The sequence below is a fragment of the Prinia subflava genome, chromosome 1 (genome assembly GCF_021018805.1).
Source record: "Prinia subflava isolate CZ2003 ecotype Zambia chromosome 1, Cam_Psub_1.2, whole genome shotgun sequence".
Classification (NCBI taxonomy): Eukaryota; Metazoa; Chordata; class Aves; order Passeriformes; family Cisticolidae; genus Prinia; species Prinia subflava.
This window is the reverse complement of record NC_086247.1, coordinates 115558823-115575112: the sequence shown is the minus strand read 5'-3', so window position 1 is coordinate 115575112 and position 16290 is coordinate 115558823. Positions and strand designations below refer to the sequence as shown.

General features: G+C 40.5%; 1 protein-coding gene across 10 annotated transcripts in view; it reads right to left on the bottom strand.

Annotated features, from left to right (window-relative positions):
- Positions 1–1129: 1129 nt before the first annotated feature.
- THRB (thyroid hormone receptor beta) overlaps positions 1130–16290 on the bottom strand; it is a 170356-nt gene continuing 155195 nt past the window's right edge. For all 10 annotated transcript variants that reach the window (XM_063408881.1, XM_063408888.1, XM_063408872.1 and 7 more), the window contains 4 exons: positions 15983–16188; positions 12294–12440; positions 7977–8235; positions 1130–6531 (listed from right to left, as the gene is read on the bottom strand). In XM_063408881.1, coding sequence (XP_063264951.1) covers positions 6290–6531; positions 7977–8235; positions 12294–12440; positions 15983–16188 — 854 coding nt within the window. In that variant the 3' untranslated portion in view covers positions 1130–6289. The remainder of the gene's footprint in view (positions 6532–7976; positions 8236–12293; positions 12441–15982; positions 16189–16290) is intronic.

Genomic DNA, 16290 nt, shown 5'->3' with positions numbered 1-16290 from the left:
ACACAGATATCACAGCACTTTTTGAAAAACAGATTTCACTGCTACACACGAAGCCTGAAAATGTTACACCCAGAGCACTGGCATCTGTGGAAGCAGAACTATTTCTTCACATCCAGTAAACAAGTTTTCACACAGCAAATTAATTTCTCACTCCAGAGATGGTCCTGGGGGGCCAAAGCAACCCACGTTGCTGCTTGCTCGGGGCAAACCCAGCAGAGGCTTTGGCAAGGCTTCCCCACACGGGGGCCTGAACTGGAGTGATTGAAGGGATTCCAGTCAAGGCACAGCAGGGATTTCACGCTCTCCCCCTGCCTCCTCACATACAGCCCCTGCCTTTGAAGGCAGCCCCCCTTCCCACAGGCCACAGTGGGAACAAAGCCTCCGGGTGCTGCCACAGCACTCCCCAGGGACAGCAGGCAGGTGGCAGCAATGTGCTCCAGGGTGCCAGGCACAGGGAGCTCAGGGAGCTCAGCATCCCTCGGAAGGCTGCCAGCACCCCCCGTGGAAGGGCACCAGGAGCAGCAGGTGGCAGCCACCAGCCAATGCCTGTGGAAATCACCGTGAAACAAGAGCCCAGAACAGGTTTGCCATGTGGGACAGGCCAAGAAATGACTTTGGATCCAGGCAATAGGTCTGGCTTCTCCCAGGTGGGAGTGAAAGAACTGGAGGATAAATAAGAACTGCGAAGGAATGTAAGGCTAGAGGAAATATCTGAATGAGAAGATCTCCAATAGGTAGGAGACCAAGGTATGAAAAGATGGGAAGCTTATTGCTCCTGTCACACCATCTCTGTTTAGACTGGGAGTGGAGAAGGAAAGAAAGGGTGTTCCCTTAAAAAATGTAATTGAGCGAGACATAAATCAAGAATCACTTCACTGGAGTAAATTAAGGTTGGCTGCTGTGAAGAGTGAGGAAGTGAAAACCTTTGGTTGGCTGCCCAAGGGAAGGGAGGAGAGGAGATAAGATATGAGGTAGGTGATGAAAGGGATGCAGAAGCACAGAAATGGGAACAGGTTAGAGCTGATAGAACATTGTGCTCTAGGTCCTACTTTTCCCATTTCAGTGGCTTGGAAGTGTGAGACAAAGCTGACAAAAGAGCCTGCAACAGAGACAGAGACACCAGGACCACTTTTTAGTTATAAGCTTTTTCTTTTTTAGAATTCAAGCTTACACAGTTATCTATGCCCACTATATTCATAATTACATTTTAATATCTGCATACAAAAGCTATGTAAAAATTATTTTCTTCCCCAAATATACAAATTTTCTCTTTAGATAGTTTAAAACATTTGTGATCACAGATTTTTTTAATATATTTTAGGCTGAAAAAATATTACCAATCTAGCATAACTCTTAACACTGTTTGCAAAAAAATACATCATCCAAGGTACTTTGTTTTTTACTGTAGGTGTAATGTTTGCCTTACCCTCAGGGCATGAAACTGATATATAAAAATAAAACAAATAAGCAAACCCCACAAACCTCATAGACAAAGTAGTAAGTCCTCCCAACGAACTTCATAAAAACAAATAAACAAACTAAACCACCCTCCTCTTAAAAAAATTATGAATGACTAATTTGATGTATTTATGAGCAAACTGAAACTGTAGAGTGCTCAGGAAGTAAGAAAAGAGAAAAAGAAATTACAGTATGTCAGCTAGTTCATGCCCTGATACTATCTTTACCAACATTAAATGTGTAATTAAATAAAGTGTCTTTTAATGTTTTACATTGTGCTCAGTAATTTACATAAATTTAATCCACACCTGGGTGCTGATGTAGATTTACATTTGATTGTCTTGTGCATAAACAAGGTTAGCTTTTAAAGAAGGTAAACTGTGCAATGGACAGTCACAAACAACTTATTACCTGCACAATATTGCTTTTTGAAGGCGACATCAGTCAATGTGGATACACACAAATAATGCATACTCTTTGCATTTGCTAACATCTATACTAAAACTTTGTGATAAGGCCAAACCTTTTTTTTTGTTTTGTTTTTAATTTTAAAGCAAAAATATACCATAGTAAAATAAAAAAAAAGAAACCAAAAACGTGCTCACACCGCTTTGAGTCTTTAAGTGGAAAATAAATCTCTATCACACTAGAATAAAATTCTCTCTATAAAATTCAAATACAGATCACTTCATTACTATATCAAAAGGAAACGTCTGGCAATCATTTCCAGATGATCACAATAACAAGACACATTAAGAGGTTCTGTTGTCTCTTCCTTTGTGAAAAGATAAATGTTGAACACTTTCGATTGCTCTCACAGTGAGAGGAAAACACTCCTTGGTTGTGGATTTTGATTCTGTCAATGAAAAAGGTTTAGCCTTAGGAATGCTGGCTACATCTCAAAACCGTAAGACTGATTTTTAAAATTTATGATTCATGCAGCAAGAAGTCAATATGACACATACAGATTAGAGTTCCATAGCATAAAAATACATCACTAGCGATGACATGCTCTGCTTGTGATTAACAGCCCTCTCTTGGCAGTTTTCTGATACAAATGGTCTTTCTGGACAGTATTTTTCCTCTTTCTGATACCTGCCTCTGAAGAAGCAAGCAGTCTGCTCAAGGATGATTTTGGACCTGGGAGGTCTAACTCTAAAGTCTACATTTTGGCAGAATGTAAACAAAAATCATTAGCACACACTATATATGTTATAATAAATATCACAACTTAACTGAGATTACACATGAAATGAGTATCTAAATGCACATGTTACTCAGGGCAATACCATGAATGGTGACAATCAGGTTTGACAGGAAAAACCTTCTGTGTAAGACCCACATGTGGACCACAAAGCAGACACGAGAGCCATGTGGCACCAGCAGAAACAAGACTCTGGACTGCACTGAAAAGCACAAGTTTGTTACCTCACTCAGAAGGCCAGTTACTACAGAGGGTGCTGACTGTGGCACTGGTGTCTGCCACTGAGATGGTCAACCCAGGGCTCAATCCCACCACGGCTTGAGACCACTGATATTTAGAAGTAAGTCTTTGCAGAGCTAAGGTCAGTTAAGTTTTTCTCTCACGATCACACAAATCAGCAGTCATACTGAGGAAGAAAAGGAAGGGACACAAAGTAAGACTGGTAGGAGATCAGAGGCCATTAGATGTCAGTACATCATATCTGTCCAACTATGAGCTTGGCCTTAGTTTTCAGTTAAGGAATACTACTAACTCAGTCTGTTAATTAGTGCCAGCCTCCAACTTAACCTGAAAAGCTAGAAAAACATGTTGATATATGTCCTTTCTGCTTAGAGCATTGCCAGAACTGTCTAAGTTGGTTGCCTGATTTTAGGTGATCTGCAATCACCTAAGGAAGGAGGCCTGATTTTCTGAACCCCGACTACGCACAGCTCCAAATTGCATTGGTATTTTGGAACAAGAAGAGGTGTGATGTTTCCTCCCCTGGTTCTCACCTGCAGCACAGTCAAAAGCTTGAATGCCTTCTCAAGCTGACATTAAGCCAACAGGTGAGGTACTTGCACTGGCTTCAGGAGGAATTCCATGCTCACACCCATGGCAGAACAGGGCTTCAAAAGACACGCACATTTCTCTTCTGTTGCAAGCCACTGTGGGCATAGGCACTGATGCCTAAGCTTTTTATATATTTGTCATATATTTGTAGTTTTGTAGATTTGTAATACATGGCTCTAGTTCCCAGTACTTTTCCTACCCCTTTTCCCCTACATTTTAGACCAATAAGATAACCTTCTAAAACATATTATAATACATTCCTGAAATATTATTTATCTTGCATTTTTAGCCAGGGACATCTTATTTCCTTTTACCATGTATCCTAGACATAATAAATATGGGGCTAGAAACTCAAGAGGGGCTGCAAATGGGCAGAAGCAAAAGGGGGTTTACTCAACTAAATGATCTTCTAATTGGACACCATTGTTAAATATGCTGATTTCTTAAACTTACAAAATTGTAGAAGTTCTGTATCAGGTGTGCAATTTTACCATATTTGCACCTGGAGGCCTCAAATTCTGCTTTTATATTCCTTGCTATATTAATATTGCCTCAAAAGTGTGTTGTTTTGTTTCTAGATTGTGAATGTATCAGCGCAAGTAAGGGATCGGCTGCGTTTCTGAGTTCCCTATTACATGCTGTAAGTCCTCCATCAAGTCACCCCAAATCACCTATCCAGAGAGCCAGGTTTGATTCTTTGTCCCTAGGACAGTGCTCTACAAGGAATTTGGATAGAGATGTTGTTTAGACACACGCTTTAAGATGGAACCAACACAGCCAACAGAAGAGGTTCTACACCAAATAGTCAAGAATTAATCTCCAATGGTGTGTCTTCACTGCTACCTGCAAAAAAACTCCTAAACACCCCAATGTATTTTATGTTCTGACAAAAAAACCCCGAAGTGATAACATTAGTGCTCATAGCTCATCACAGGTGCATATGGTATCAAACAACAGGGAGAACAAGATTCCTAAAAACGTGCCCAATAGCACTGCAAAATGCTTTATCAATAATTTAGGGAAAGAAGGGTAGAAAGAATTTAACTCCTGACATACATATATTGTGTTCCATCTATAAGTTTTCCTGAGTATCCTGTTTTTATGAGGGGATAAGCACATAACATATGGGTTCAGATAAGGGCCATGAGCTTTGCAAGTCAAAACATCCACTCTAACAATGCCCACAACTTGCTGGGCAAATGGGTCAATAAAGGGCAGAGAAAGAAACTGGTACAAATCAATGCACAATGTGAAAGAATGTATGGTATGAAGCAGTGCAAAAAATATGAACTAAGTCTCTGGTTCCCAGGAAGAACAGAAAGATATTTGAGATGTGTCATACAAATTCAGAGAATGGTTTAATATCAAGTTTATAAAACCAGGGACAGCATCCCTGAATGGAGATGGTGACAGAGACGAACCCCTACCTACAATGTCCTCATCGCTGGTTTCCAGACATTCCAGGACTGTGAGTACTGGCTCGCAGACTTTGGCAGCAGGACATTTTGTCATTGCTTAGTTTGGTTCCTGCTAGTGCAGTTAGTGGAAATAAATTAAAAGAATCATGAGAGCATCTAGCCTAATGAAACACATACAGACATACCTGTAGGGAGGGAGAACTCAGCTGATCCACATGCACACATACACAGGACAGAGTCAGAGAAAGGGAGAGAGAAGATAAAAAATATGGAAATATGTTTAAGACATCTGCTGAAGATTTGTAATTATATATATATAAAATTATATATATATGTGCATATAAACTTTATATATATATATAAATATAAAACAAAGGATTACTGCCGAGCAACACTATTTGTATTACTGGGATAAAGCTCTACAGTCTTGAGTGTTGTTAATAACACAGTTGGTTCCTGTCCCATCTGAAGGTCACCTCATACGTTTCATTCTCCTTGCCCTCATATCCCTGAATAACTGAGACACTGCCTGCTATCCTGACAGAGAGCTTTCTCCCTCAGAGGGACAGATTTTCCACACACCTCAGAAAAAGTAGACTCCTCCACTATCAGGAAAAGCACCTCAGAGGATCAAATTTCCCTCCTCACTCCAACACACCTTCCAGTGAAGTTACCTGGAGTTCAAATTTAGTAACTGAAGATCTTAATCTCTTATACACATGGAAAAAAAAAAGACTCAGTCCCTCCTAACATTCTGCATTATTTAAGTACTTGATTTATGGGGCACAGTTAAACTGCATCTGCTGGAAAAAAACTCAGAGAAGGATGGGATCATGATGATGATGAAGATCCTAGATCATAGTGGTAATTGTTACAATAGAAACAATCGCAAAGACCAGAAATTTCGTACTATGAATTCATCAGTTGGACCCTGCAAAAGGAGGTAATACAAGACAGAACTGTCAGGGTCAAATTAACAATAGCTGTTTTAACTTGAAGGCCAATTTATTTTTCTGCCACTTCAATCTCTCTCCCCTGTTTTCCAGGCAATGATGGGTGTGAGCTGGTGACCACGCAAATGCTGGTGAATGAGATTGGTCTGTTCGTATTTTCACTGCTAAGCTGTCAAAGCACTCACATCAAAGGACTGAAGAAAAAATTGCAATAGTCACAAGCACCCGCATTAAAGGGATGTTTTCATCCATGTGTATACAACTGCCCCCCAGCAGCCCCAAAAGAAAACCCAAACAAAACCCCAGCCTCGTCTCAAGAAACAGAAGACCACGAAAGAAGAAGAACAAACAGGTGAGAAGAGCTGGGCAACGGGACGAAATGACAGCCAGTAGTGCGACGGGGTGCGGAGAACCACTTCAGTCCTCTAATCCTCAAACACTTCCAGGAACAACGGAGGGAACAGTTCTGTGGGGCACTCCACCTTCATGTGCAGGAAGCGGCTGGCATGGCAGGCTCCGATCATTCGCAGGTCTGTCACTTTCATCAGCAGTTTTGGCCAAAAGTGTGCAACGTGGTGTTTTCTGTAATTAATGTAGTGTTCGAATGCCAGGAGGAAACCCTCTTGACACTTTTCTATCCTCTCAACACAGACAAGGCCTGGGCGATCTGTGGATACAAAGAAGCAGAATTATCATACTTACTTACTTGCTCTAACAAATGCCTGATCATTAATCAGGAAAAGTAGGATAATTCTGATGCTAGGAAAGAAAGGAGAGAGACTGGGGACTTTTGTGGCTCTGCCACAAACTTCTTTCACTCCAGTCAACTCACTTGTTAGTACTACCTCTGTTAAAAAAGGAAGATAATCCTTCCTTTCTTCATCCTTTGCCTGCTTTGCTCACTTAGAGCGTAGCTATTTGGGAAGTGTTTCCTTACAGTGACCAGAGCATCAGATCCCTGATTTCAGCTATGGCTTCTATATACATGTTTCTGTTAAACAACTAATAAAGCAACAAAAAATATTCCTTTTCAGATATCTAAATTACAGTTCCTTTCTATCTGTTTTTCTACAATCCGACCAATGGTTTGATCATGCTTTTATCCTAGGTGACCTGTTATGAAGCATCAAGGAACAACAAAGGCCAAATTCTGGCTGTCTCAACTAGCACCCAGAGGAGGACTGGGAAAACCCCTTTTCCAAGTCACTTCTCAGGAGACACTTCTGGGAAAGCAGGTCCTTTCTGAATTGCCTTCTGTAAGCCCTGCTCCTGTATCACTGTGCAGGGACCTAAAAAGGAATCAAAATGTTTTGATGGGGAAGATGAAGTGCTGTGTTGTGATTAATGTGGAAACATTTTTATCTCAGATGCAGTTAATGCTTGTAAATCAGTGATTGTGTATTGTTATTCAGTGCCCAATCTTCAAAGCCATCTTAAAATAAAATCTTGCCAAATCTGCCCCTGCCCAAGAATGGAATTTCCTCTTTGGGCTGGCACAATCACTGGAAGCATATTTGAAAACATACTCAAATTGAGGTTAGAAACTCTTTGGAAATCATAGGAAGCTTTCTGTGCTGTTTTTGTATCATGAGCAATTGCAAATGGTCCCATGGTAGGGAAACAGCAGAGCTCATAAATGCCCATTAGGAAGCATTAGTGGTGCTATTAATTAGGAAAACAAGAGGGCAAGTCAAACTAAACATATGATACTGGTGGAAATGTGTATGAATGCCCAATGTATGACATTACTCAGGGGAAGAGGGAACTTATCAAAAGGACCAGTTTGCTAAATTATCCATTTTTCATTTAAGGCAAACTGGCTCAGAATCAGAACTGATTTCTTCTTGATGATCACCCCTGGCTCATTCCTAAGTACCAAACTGAGCAAGGTGTGTTACCAAAACCACTTTTATGTTCATCTCTCTGAACACCTTGAATTTCTTTCCTAGTGCTCACCAAAATAATCGCTTGGGATTTGAGAGAAAATTTCTCCCACATTACTCTAGTCAGGACTACAAGATCTAACCTATCTTATTTCCTTTACAAATAGGCTTGTGACAAAGACCAAAGAGTTTCAAAATTGTTTGGATCCCAATGTATTTCTGTTCTCACCTGATGACATGAGCAGAACAGCCTGAAGAAGGGCAACCTCGGTGTCATCCAGATTAAATGAAGATAGAGACATGCCCAGGTCAAAAATGGCATCAGACACTACGCCAAGACCTCCATTTTTCAGCTGGCCCCTTGTCACCGCCATCTCCCCATTTAGTGTTAAAGTCTCACTCTCGGGGTCATAGCGAACTGCTGCTCGGAGGGACATGATCTCCATACAGCAGCCTTTCAGAAGGATGATCTGGTCTTCACATGGCAGCTGCAGAAATTACAAACGACAAAGAAAAACTCGTGTTTGTCAAACTGAGTGGCTTTTACAATAAATCCACAAGCACAAAGTTGCGATTCTCAGCCCCCTCATATAGTGCAGCTCCTCTCCAAAAACGCTGCTCTGCACAAACCCCCAGGATCTGTGTTCCTGCCTTCAGGAACTGTCAGCAGGTTAACATTCCCTGGTTAGCATCCCCACACACCCTCAGAATATCTAGCAATAACACAGCTGTTGGCTCCCTCAGCTCACAACTTCCCACAGCAGAATAAACTACAATTTGGGCTGGTGCAGACCTCAGCCATCCCAGTTAAATTCACTACCAGTCATACTTATTTCTTACCTGACCAGAGGAAAAAAAAGACATTTGGCAGAGTCTGTAAAAGTAGACTGTGTTTTAAATAAAAGGAATTAAATAAATGTTTATATCTAGAGGATATACCTCAATCAGTGGAGCAGTAATTCTCACTGCCCATTTTAACAACAGAGAATTTATTAATCTATACTTAATCTAGTAAGGCTGCTCTCCCTGAGCTCCCTACATTACTGCTCCCTACATTACTGCTGAACAGACAGAAAATCTACAGTATAGCTACACCTTTTATGCTGGTGCATAAGCTGTCATCTTCAGGGCATGTGTCTTTTCCATGCCATTAACAAAGGCAAGCTGTCCAAATTGTTAGATGTAGGTTCTGTATTTACAGCGTATAACCAGGATGATGACACATAAGCAGAACATGTTCTATAAAGCATGTCTTTATGTTTTCATAGGTTATTCAATGATAACAAAACCCACCACAACAATTTTGAGACTGTTCACATACATGAACAGCAAGGGTCCCACATATGGACTTGGCTTGAAAGGAGGCAAAAAACCATTTATTTTTGATTTATATAAAAATATTGTATTTAGCAGTTTTGCAATTCAAAATGAAGCCCCCATGAACTATAGGTTTACATGGCAACACTGTACTTGCAAACCGAGTGCACTGATTTGGTGGCAAATGATGCAGAGCTACCTAATGCAAGTGGAAAGCAGTTCCCTATTAGAGAAGAGTTTTAAGCACAAAGCTAGCCATGGTCAGGAAAATGAGTTGAGTCATGCATCTACTTTTCCAGCAATCACCAGCTTCAGGTGTGAAGTGTTTAATACACAAGAAAATTGACTCATCCTGTTCAGGCAAATCAGTTTCCCTACAGATGACCCTCAGCTCAGCAGTAGTGTGGGGAAGACTGCACAAGTACAGCAGCAGTCTTGCTACAGAATGACAATTCTACTGTTTGGCAGCAGAGACTGAAGTAGGGAAACAAACAGAGTTAAAAAAAAATTAAAACAAGAATAGATATGTGAGAGGAACCATGAAGAGATACTGGAATAAGCAATGGCAGTGAAAAAAAGGACATGAAAAAAAGGAAGAGAGAAGGGACAAGAAAAGAGAAATTAAAAAAAAACATCAAGCCTCTAAATAGAAGGAAGAATAGTAGAAAAGAAGGAACAGTGGAGAAGATATTTTGTGATGCTTCAGCTGTTTTATTAGTGAGCCATGAAACTAATGAGGATTTCTCTTTCTACTTGATCCTTCTTAAAACTTCTTTATGGTAGTGGTGATCTGACTATGCCTGTCCTTCACCAGCTTTCCTAATTCTGAAGGATACGTGGAACACATGCCAGGCCTCAGGTATTATCTGCCAGTAGCAGGAGTTACCAGAGACAGAAGGCTTGAACATCAGCTCTACTCCCAGCTATGCAGATTTTAATGCTACCTACACTCATCACTTGAGTGTTGCTACCAGAGCATCTTCAAGTAGCAGGATCAACAAACGTGACAGAAACTCTGCCGTGTTGGCCTTTCCTCTCTCTCTGCAGGGAGAAAAAGCCCAAGGGAGGAACCTGAGGTGTTCACCTCTGCAGGACACATGTGCAATGCAGCACCATGTAATTGAGCTGAACTGAGTGACCTCAAGAGTATTTACATAGCTTCACTCACTGTGGAACCACTGATGCCTTGACACTTAAAACTCACATCAAACTTATTACATTTTCCTCAATCTTGATCTTCTACGCAGAAAGAAAAGCAGGAAGGAAACAACAGGAGAAATGCTGAAAAGCAAATGAAGCTTTATTTACACTTTGGTTACTCTGGGATTGGATACTTGTTTTGAGGCAGGGGCCAGTGGGTGCACACAAACTAAGCTGGGCACTTACAGTGCTTTGCTGGCTTCTATATGTGTCCAAAGATGTGAAAAAGAAGGAAAAGTAGCCATAAAAATATAAGTGGCCATGGATGTTCCCTGTCATGTCCCTCTTTCATAGACATTTACTACATTCTCAGAGAGCTTCTGGAATTATAAACTGATTTAATGTTTAAATGCTCTGTGGGTCCTATGGAAAAAAGGAGTGTTTTTGCATGTAAAAAGTCTACAGCCCACACAGTGTTGCTTCTAAGAAAAATATATGGGTTAAAAATCATACTGGAAACAAAGGAGAAGAGGAGAATGCCCCTTCAAAAAGGAGCAAATATTTGTCATTTTCTTCATGCTAGAGCAAGTGCTATATGACAACTCAGAGGACAGCTGTCCTATCTCTTTGTGTTCATGAGGAGTTGTCCCTCACCCTGCCATCAGATCTTGCTGTATATGGGCAGGTATCAGGTTTACACAGTATACAGCTCAGCTGTAAACAAAGCCTGTCCAGCTGAGCCACATAACATACAGAGGTCATGCTCAATGATGCCTTGACTTCTTCATCCATGAGTCCTGCCTAGCTCTGACACAAGTGGGCCCATGGTAGCCAGGAGGGGTAGAAGATGTCAGATGGGCACTGAAGTCTGTGTGTGACTGGCAGAGCTTTCTAAATAAAAAAGACTACCTTGGTACGTCACTGCAATTTCCCACCAACAAACGCCAGATCAGAGGAGACAGACAGATTCCCTCAGATGCTAAACGCTGCAGGGGCCTCTATGGACACATTCCTCATATTTTAAAATCTTCGTGTTTGGCTACTATTTCGTTCTTCCTTGATTGATGGCACCAATGCAGAGGCTGGCCAGGGTGAGATATTTACTCTATGACAATAGATATTTACCTCTTCTTGTTCTGTGTTGCCAGAGGACATATATAGCTCTCCCTGACTGACTTCAAAGAAAATCTGCCAGGCACAGTAGAGTAAAATGTTATGACTGCCTTACCCCTCCTTCCTGGTAGGGTATTGACCTCAAAGGGAGTGATGGAAGGTGCTCCTGCCAATGGCAGGGGAGCTGGAACTAGATGATCTTTAAGGTTCCTTCCAACCCAAACAACTCTATGATTCTATGAAAAATATTTAGATTTAGATTATTTAGATTTAGATTATTTCAGGCTACAGTTCTGATATAATTTATTAAATTGGAGAAAAAAATATAATCAGCCATTGCACGTGGTCCTTCAATAAAAATGATACTTGGTACAAATGAGATCAGTGTAAGGTCTCTGTATTCCTAATGTGCAACCAAGCCTTTGAGTCTATTTAGTGTATATTTATATGTGAGTCTCTACTTGGAATGACAGTCCAACACTTTCACAGACTCTTTTATGCACAACCTTCCCACTCAGGAAAATCAAGCCTAGGAAATCCAATGAAGCAAGTGCCACTCCTGGAAAGGGGTGCTTTCCTAAATTTGAAGAATTTTTTACTGCATAGACCCAACTTGACAATACTGTACCTGCCAAGGAACCAGAAGATACATCAGGAACCACATGCTGGAAGATTTTATTAAACATATCAGTGATGCTTCTAGACAGTATCTTTTTTGTTCATTTGCTTTGTTTAAGGCTCTAAAGACATTTCTGAGTCCCTAATGAACCACAATGACTTCCAGATTAACAAACTCAGGATTTCAGTAATCATAGGAAAAAGTCATGAAAATCCAGATGATTCTAGTCCCACCAATTAGAAGTGCTTTTAATTTTTTAATTTTAGACACAATGAATTTTTAAGTTCCTTGCTAGAGTATTTTCAGTAGTTTTTAACAACAGGCATATAAATGAGGAGTGCAAGAAAGTCTTCTTACCTCACAAAACATAGGCAACTTTTTGGCAAAATCCACCACTCTCGTAATCGCTGGTGTGATAATTTTTGTAAACTGGCTGAAGGCTTCTAAATCCACTTTCCCACCTTCTGGGGCATTAACTATTGGTGCCTGCCCAATATCTTCTGGCTAAGGATATAAACAAAGATATTTAAAGGAGCAGTCTGTCTTAGAGCAACTCTATTATACTCTAAAAAGTCCTGCTTGGTGATGGAAGATACGCTAAGATAAAAAGCAACACTATTTGCTTTATAAGTAAAGTCCATTTACGTCACAAAATGTGAATTTAATTGTAAGGCATTTGTGAAAGAGGTGACTGCACAGAGAAATGGGTGACTGGTATGCTCCCAGCCATTCTTTGTGAACAGCTGGACTGCTGTGCTCAGTTTCTTCCTTATGTCTGTATCTATGTATTTTATTGGGTGCAGCATATGCATCTTTTGCTTAAAAACATAGGCACGTTTTTCCTTACAGGAGCTGAAAGCTCAGAAGTTTCTCTAAAAGCAAAGAGAGTTGGGGAGGCATGTTACCCCTAAAAAGATGCTGCAAGATTTGCAGAATTGGGCTCTTTCATCTACTCAAAAAGTCTCCCCAGAACAGATGGCCAGGTATCACAGCCCCCTCCCCCCCCCCCCCCCCCGGAAATTGCCGAGGCCAGTTTCCAAAAGGCTAAAACAACTTATGTGCAAAGTTAAACCAACTTATGAGCAAAAACAGGCTAATCTAAAGGTGTCCTGGATAATGGAAATAGACTTTGAACTCATCTGGGTAAAATTTTGGTTGAAAATTGCCTGTTGCATGATTTCAGCTCAAGGCTTCTCCAAATGAGAAGCAAATCATATTTTGAGGATTTTAATAGGGATATACAATGAAATAGTTTCAAGAAGAATCTTGAAATGTAATGAGTGTTTTTTTATTCCAACTGCACTTGAACTGGTTCACCTGGTTTTTATGCAGCTGGTCAATGTATTTTAAAAATATGTATTTTAAAAACAGGCACATCAAAGCTGTTTTGTTTGTTAAGTGTGGTTAAGGTTTGCAATTACAAACCACTGACCGAACAAGATGCAGAGGTTTAATTCTGTTCACATTAAGGTCAAAAACTAGATAAAATCCAGAGAAGTAGACCTTTAAGACCAATGGGCCCCATGACATTTATATAAGACACTTAAATAGGGAAGGTGGTCAAAGCTCTGTCTGTAATAAAAACTTGTGTTCAACCACTTTTTAAAAGAAACACATCATAAAAGATCCTTCCACAGCTCTGTAACCAATCTGAATCCAAATCTAACTTCTTACAAGAAGAAACTCAGCAATGTGTTAACAAAGCAAGCACCAGTTGTATCCAAAAGGAACAATGAAGAAGACTGGGCTCAATTATCTGATGGTTTCTACTAAAAAAACTCAAATAAACTCATTTCTAGGCTCTCTCCCTGCCTGAATCTTGGGTAACTAAACCACATTGTCTGTGTGCTCATGATAAACAACCTTCATCACTTCCAAGCAAAAAGACCAAATGCTTATATCCACGCGAACCATTGTTATGGAGAAAAAGAAAGAGCCCAGCATTTTCTCAGGAAAGGCAAAGCAAGTCAGGAGAGTCAGCTAAAGCTAACACACTGGAGGGGAGCCCTTTCCAGCTAACTCAACAGGAGAAGAGGTGAACCCCAATGAAGTCTCTGTTGTCGAAGAACCAGCCTCAGCCACATGAAGACAAATCCATAGCTCCTGGGGCAGACTGTCAGCTTCTCCTGTGCCTCAACAGCTCATTCCCAGCCACAACCTTGAGCTCCCTAGGTTTTATCCCAAACCAGCTGATACCTGAAGAACAGCACTCCTGTCTAAGCGGCCAAAAGTATACTGCAGATGCTTCTTGATCTGCTCACACCTTCCTCTGCAACGCCACTGGCTAGAAGCAATCTCTTGCTTCTAGCCAGTGACGACTGGCTGTGGTTTCCTGACTGCAGAGTACTATGAACATGAGCCATTGTCTTGGGTTATGTAACCAAAAAAAAAGTGTATTCTATTTCATCTGTTGAAACCCACTGGGGAGATTTTTTGTTTCTTTATCTCTTGAAACTCCAGGGGGAAGGGGGGTGGATGCCTTCTGATAATAGACCATCTGTTAAAATCAGGGTGGAGCAGTGTTTCCTATCTCTTCCACCACTGTCCACCCTTGGGGGATATCTTCTGTTAATGGGCCATTAAGGCTCACCAGTGACATGACACATTGCACCATCCCATTGTGAGATGCTCCACCCAGTGAGGGGGGAGCCAGTCGTTCCTACCAAGATAAAAACTGAGATGCAGGAACACCAAGCAGCCTGTTTTCCACTGGGTTCTCGGAGGAAGACTGGACCTATCTCACCAGCACTGGATCCTTTTTTTCTACAGGACTATCTCTACTCCACAGAGCAACATCTGTTACTCCAGGAGGACTTGTTTGGACTGCTTCCAACACCCTGACAACAGGGTGTCAGGTCGTATCTCTGACTCTGTCAGGGTTTTCTAGGACTTTTGTTTGTTTGCTTGTTTTTTTTTTTTTTTGTACTAGTGCAGTTGTATTTTTAATATTCCTATTCCCATATTTTAGCTTGAAAGCCCCTAATTTCAAAATTATAATAATTTGGAGGGAGGGGGTTTACACTCTCCCTTTCCAAGGAGAGCTCCAACTTTCCCTCACAGATACCTGTCTTGCCAAACCAAGACAGCTATTCATATAGAAATTTATATGGAGTAACTGGAATTAAAAAAAAAAAATTATAAAAACAACATTATTAAAGAGATCAGCTGCTTTGAATACATAATTTCTCTTAGCAATTCAACAGTGAGTTGAAATTCCCATGGTGAATTACACAGTAGGAGCTTAGGCTTGCAAAAAGATGAGTGTGCTCTATCTGATTTGGTATATACTGACTGCTAAAGACCCCTGAAATTCAGTCTGAAATGCAGTCTCTAATCCCTCTTTTGTGCTGTACAAGCATTTTGCATTCTGCACTCATTTCCTTAAAAAATCGATTTAGAAAAATCAAATAAATCCTTTATTAAGGTTGAGCATCACAAATCACCATTTATTTTCTCTCTTAGTTATAGGATGAAAATCTTAGTTGTTTTGTAGGCTGAAATCCCAATGGTATAGTGTATATACCATCCTGTTCTCAGTGAAATTAATTTTCTTTGCCTAATTTATCTTCATTAATGTATCCACCATTAACCAAAAAAGGCAAACCCCTTGCGTTATTAACAAAAAATACCAGCTTTCATCTAGAATTTTATATTGTTTTAACACTTTCAATATGTTTTTTGATAGACCCTAATAAAGAAAACTAGCCCCAGACAGCATATATTTAAAAAATACAGTATGCATTATAGGCTGCTTCTGTTCTCAATCAGGAGTGAAACAATTTTTCTACTTTTTCTTATCATAGCACAATAAAAGTATCCAGCTGAGTAAGCCTTAACATAGCAACACGCTGTTTATCTTTTGAAATACATGGTCTGAGCAAACACTGAGGTTCAGGCACAAAAAGTGAAGTAATAACTACGCAAAATCATCCCTTTTCCACAAACATCAGTACACTGGCAAGAAAATCTCTTTGGGGTTGCAGTGCTGGGAACACACTGCAGAAGAAAGAACAGAACCTGGAGCTCTGAAGGCTACAAGCCCTTACCAGAAATTTCCTTTTCTGCTTCCAGTGGCTTCCTTGTGCATTGGTGGCCACATGTGCTTCAGTAACAATTTTGATGAGCTCCCATTCCTCATCTGTTGGCTCTGGTTTGTGCCCAATAGTTTTCTGCAGCTCTTCCCGACGTCTCTTCTCTCTATTTTCTTCTATCAGCTTCCTCTTTGCCAACCTCTTGCTGTCATCCAACACCACTAGCAAGGGAAAAAACATACAAAAACTGGCAGGAAGCTCTTCAGACTGTCAGATTTTTGGTCTTTTCTGTGCCTGAGGTACCAGTTTCTTACAAACATCTT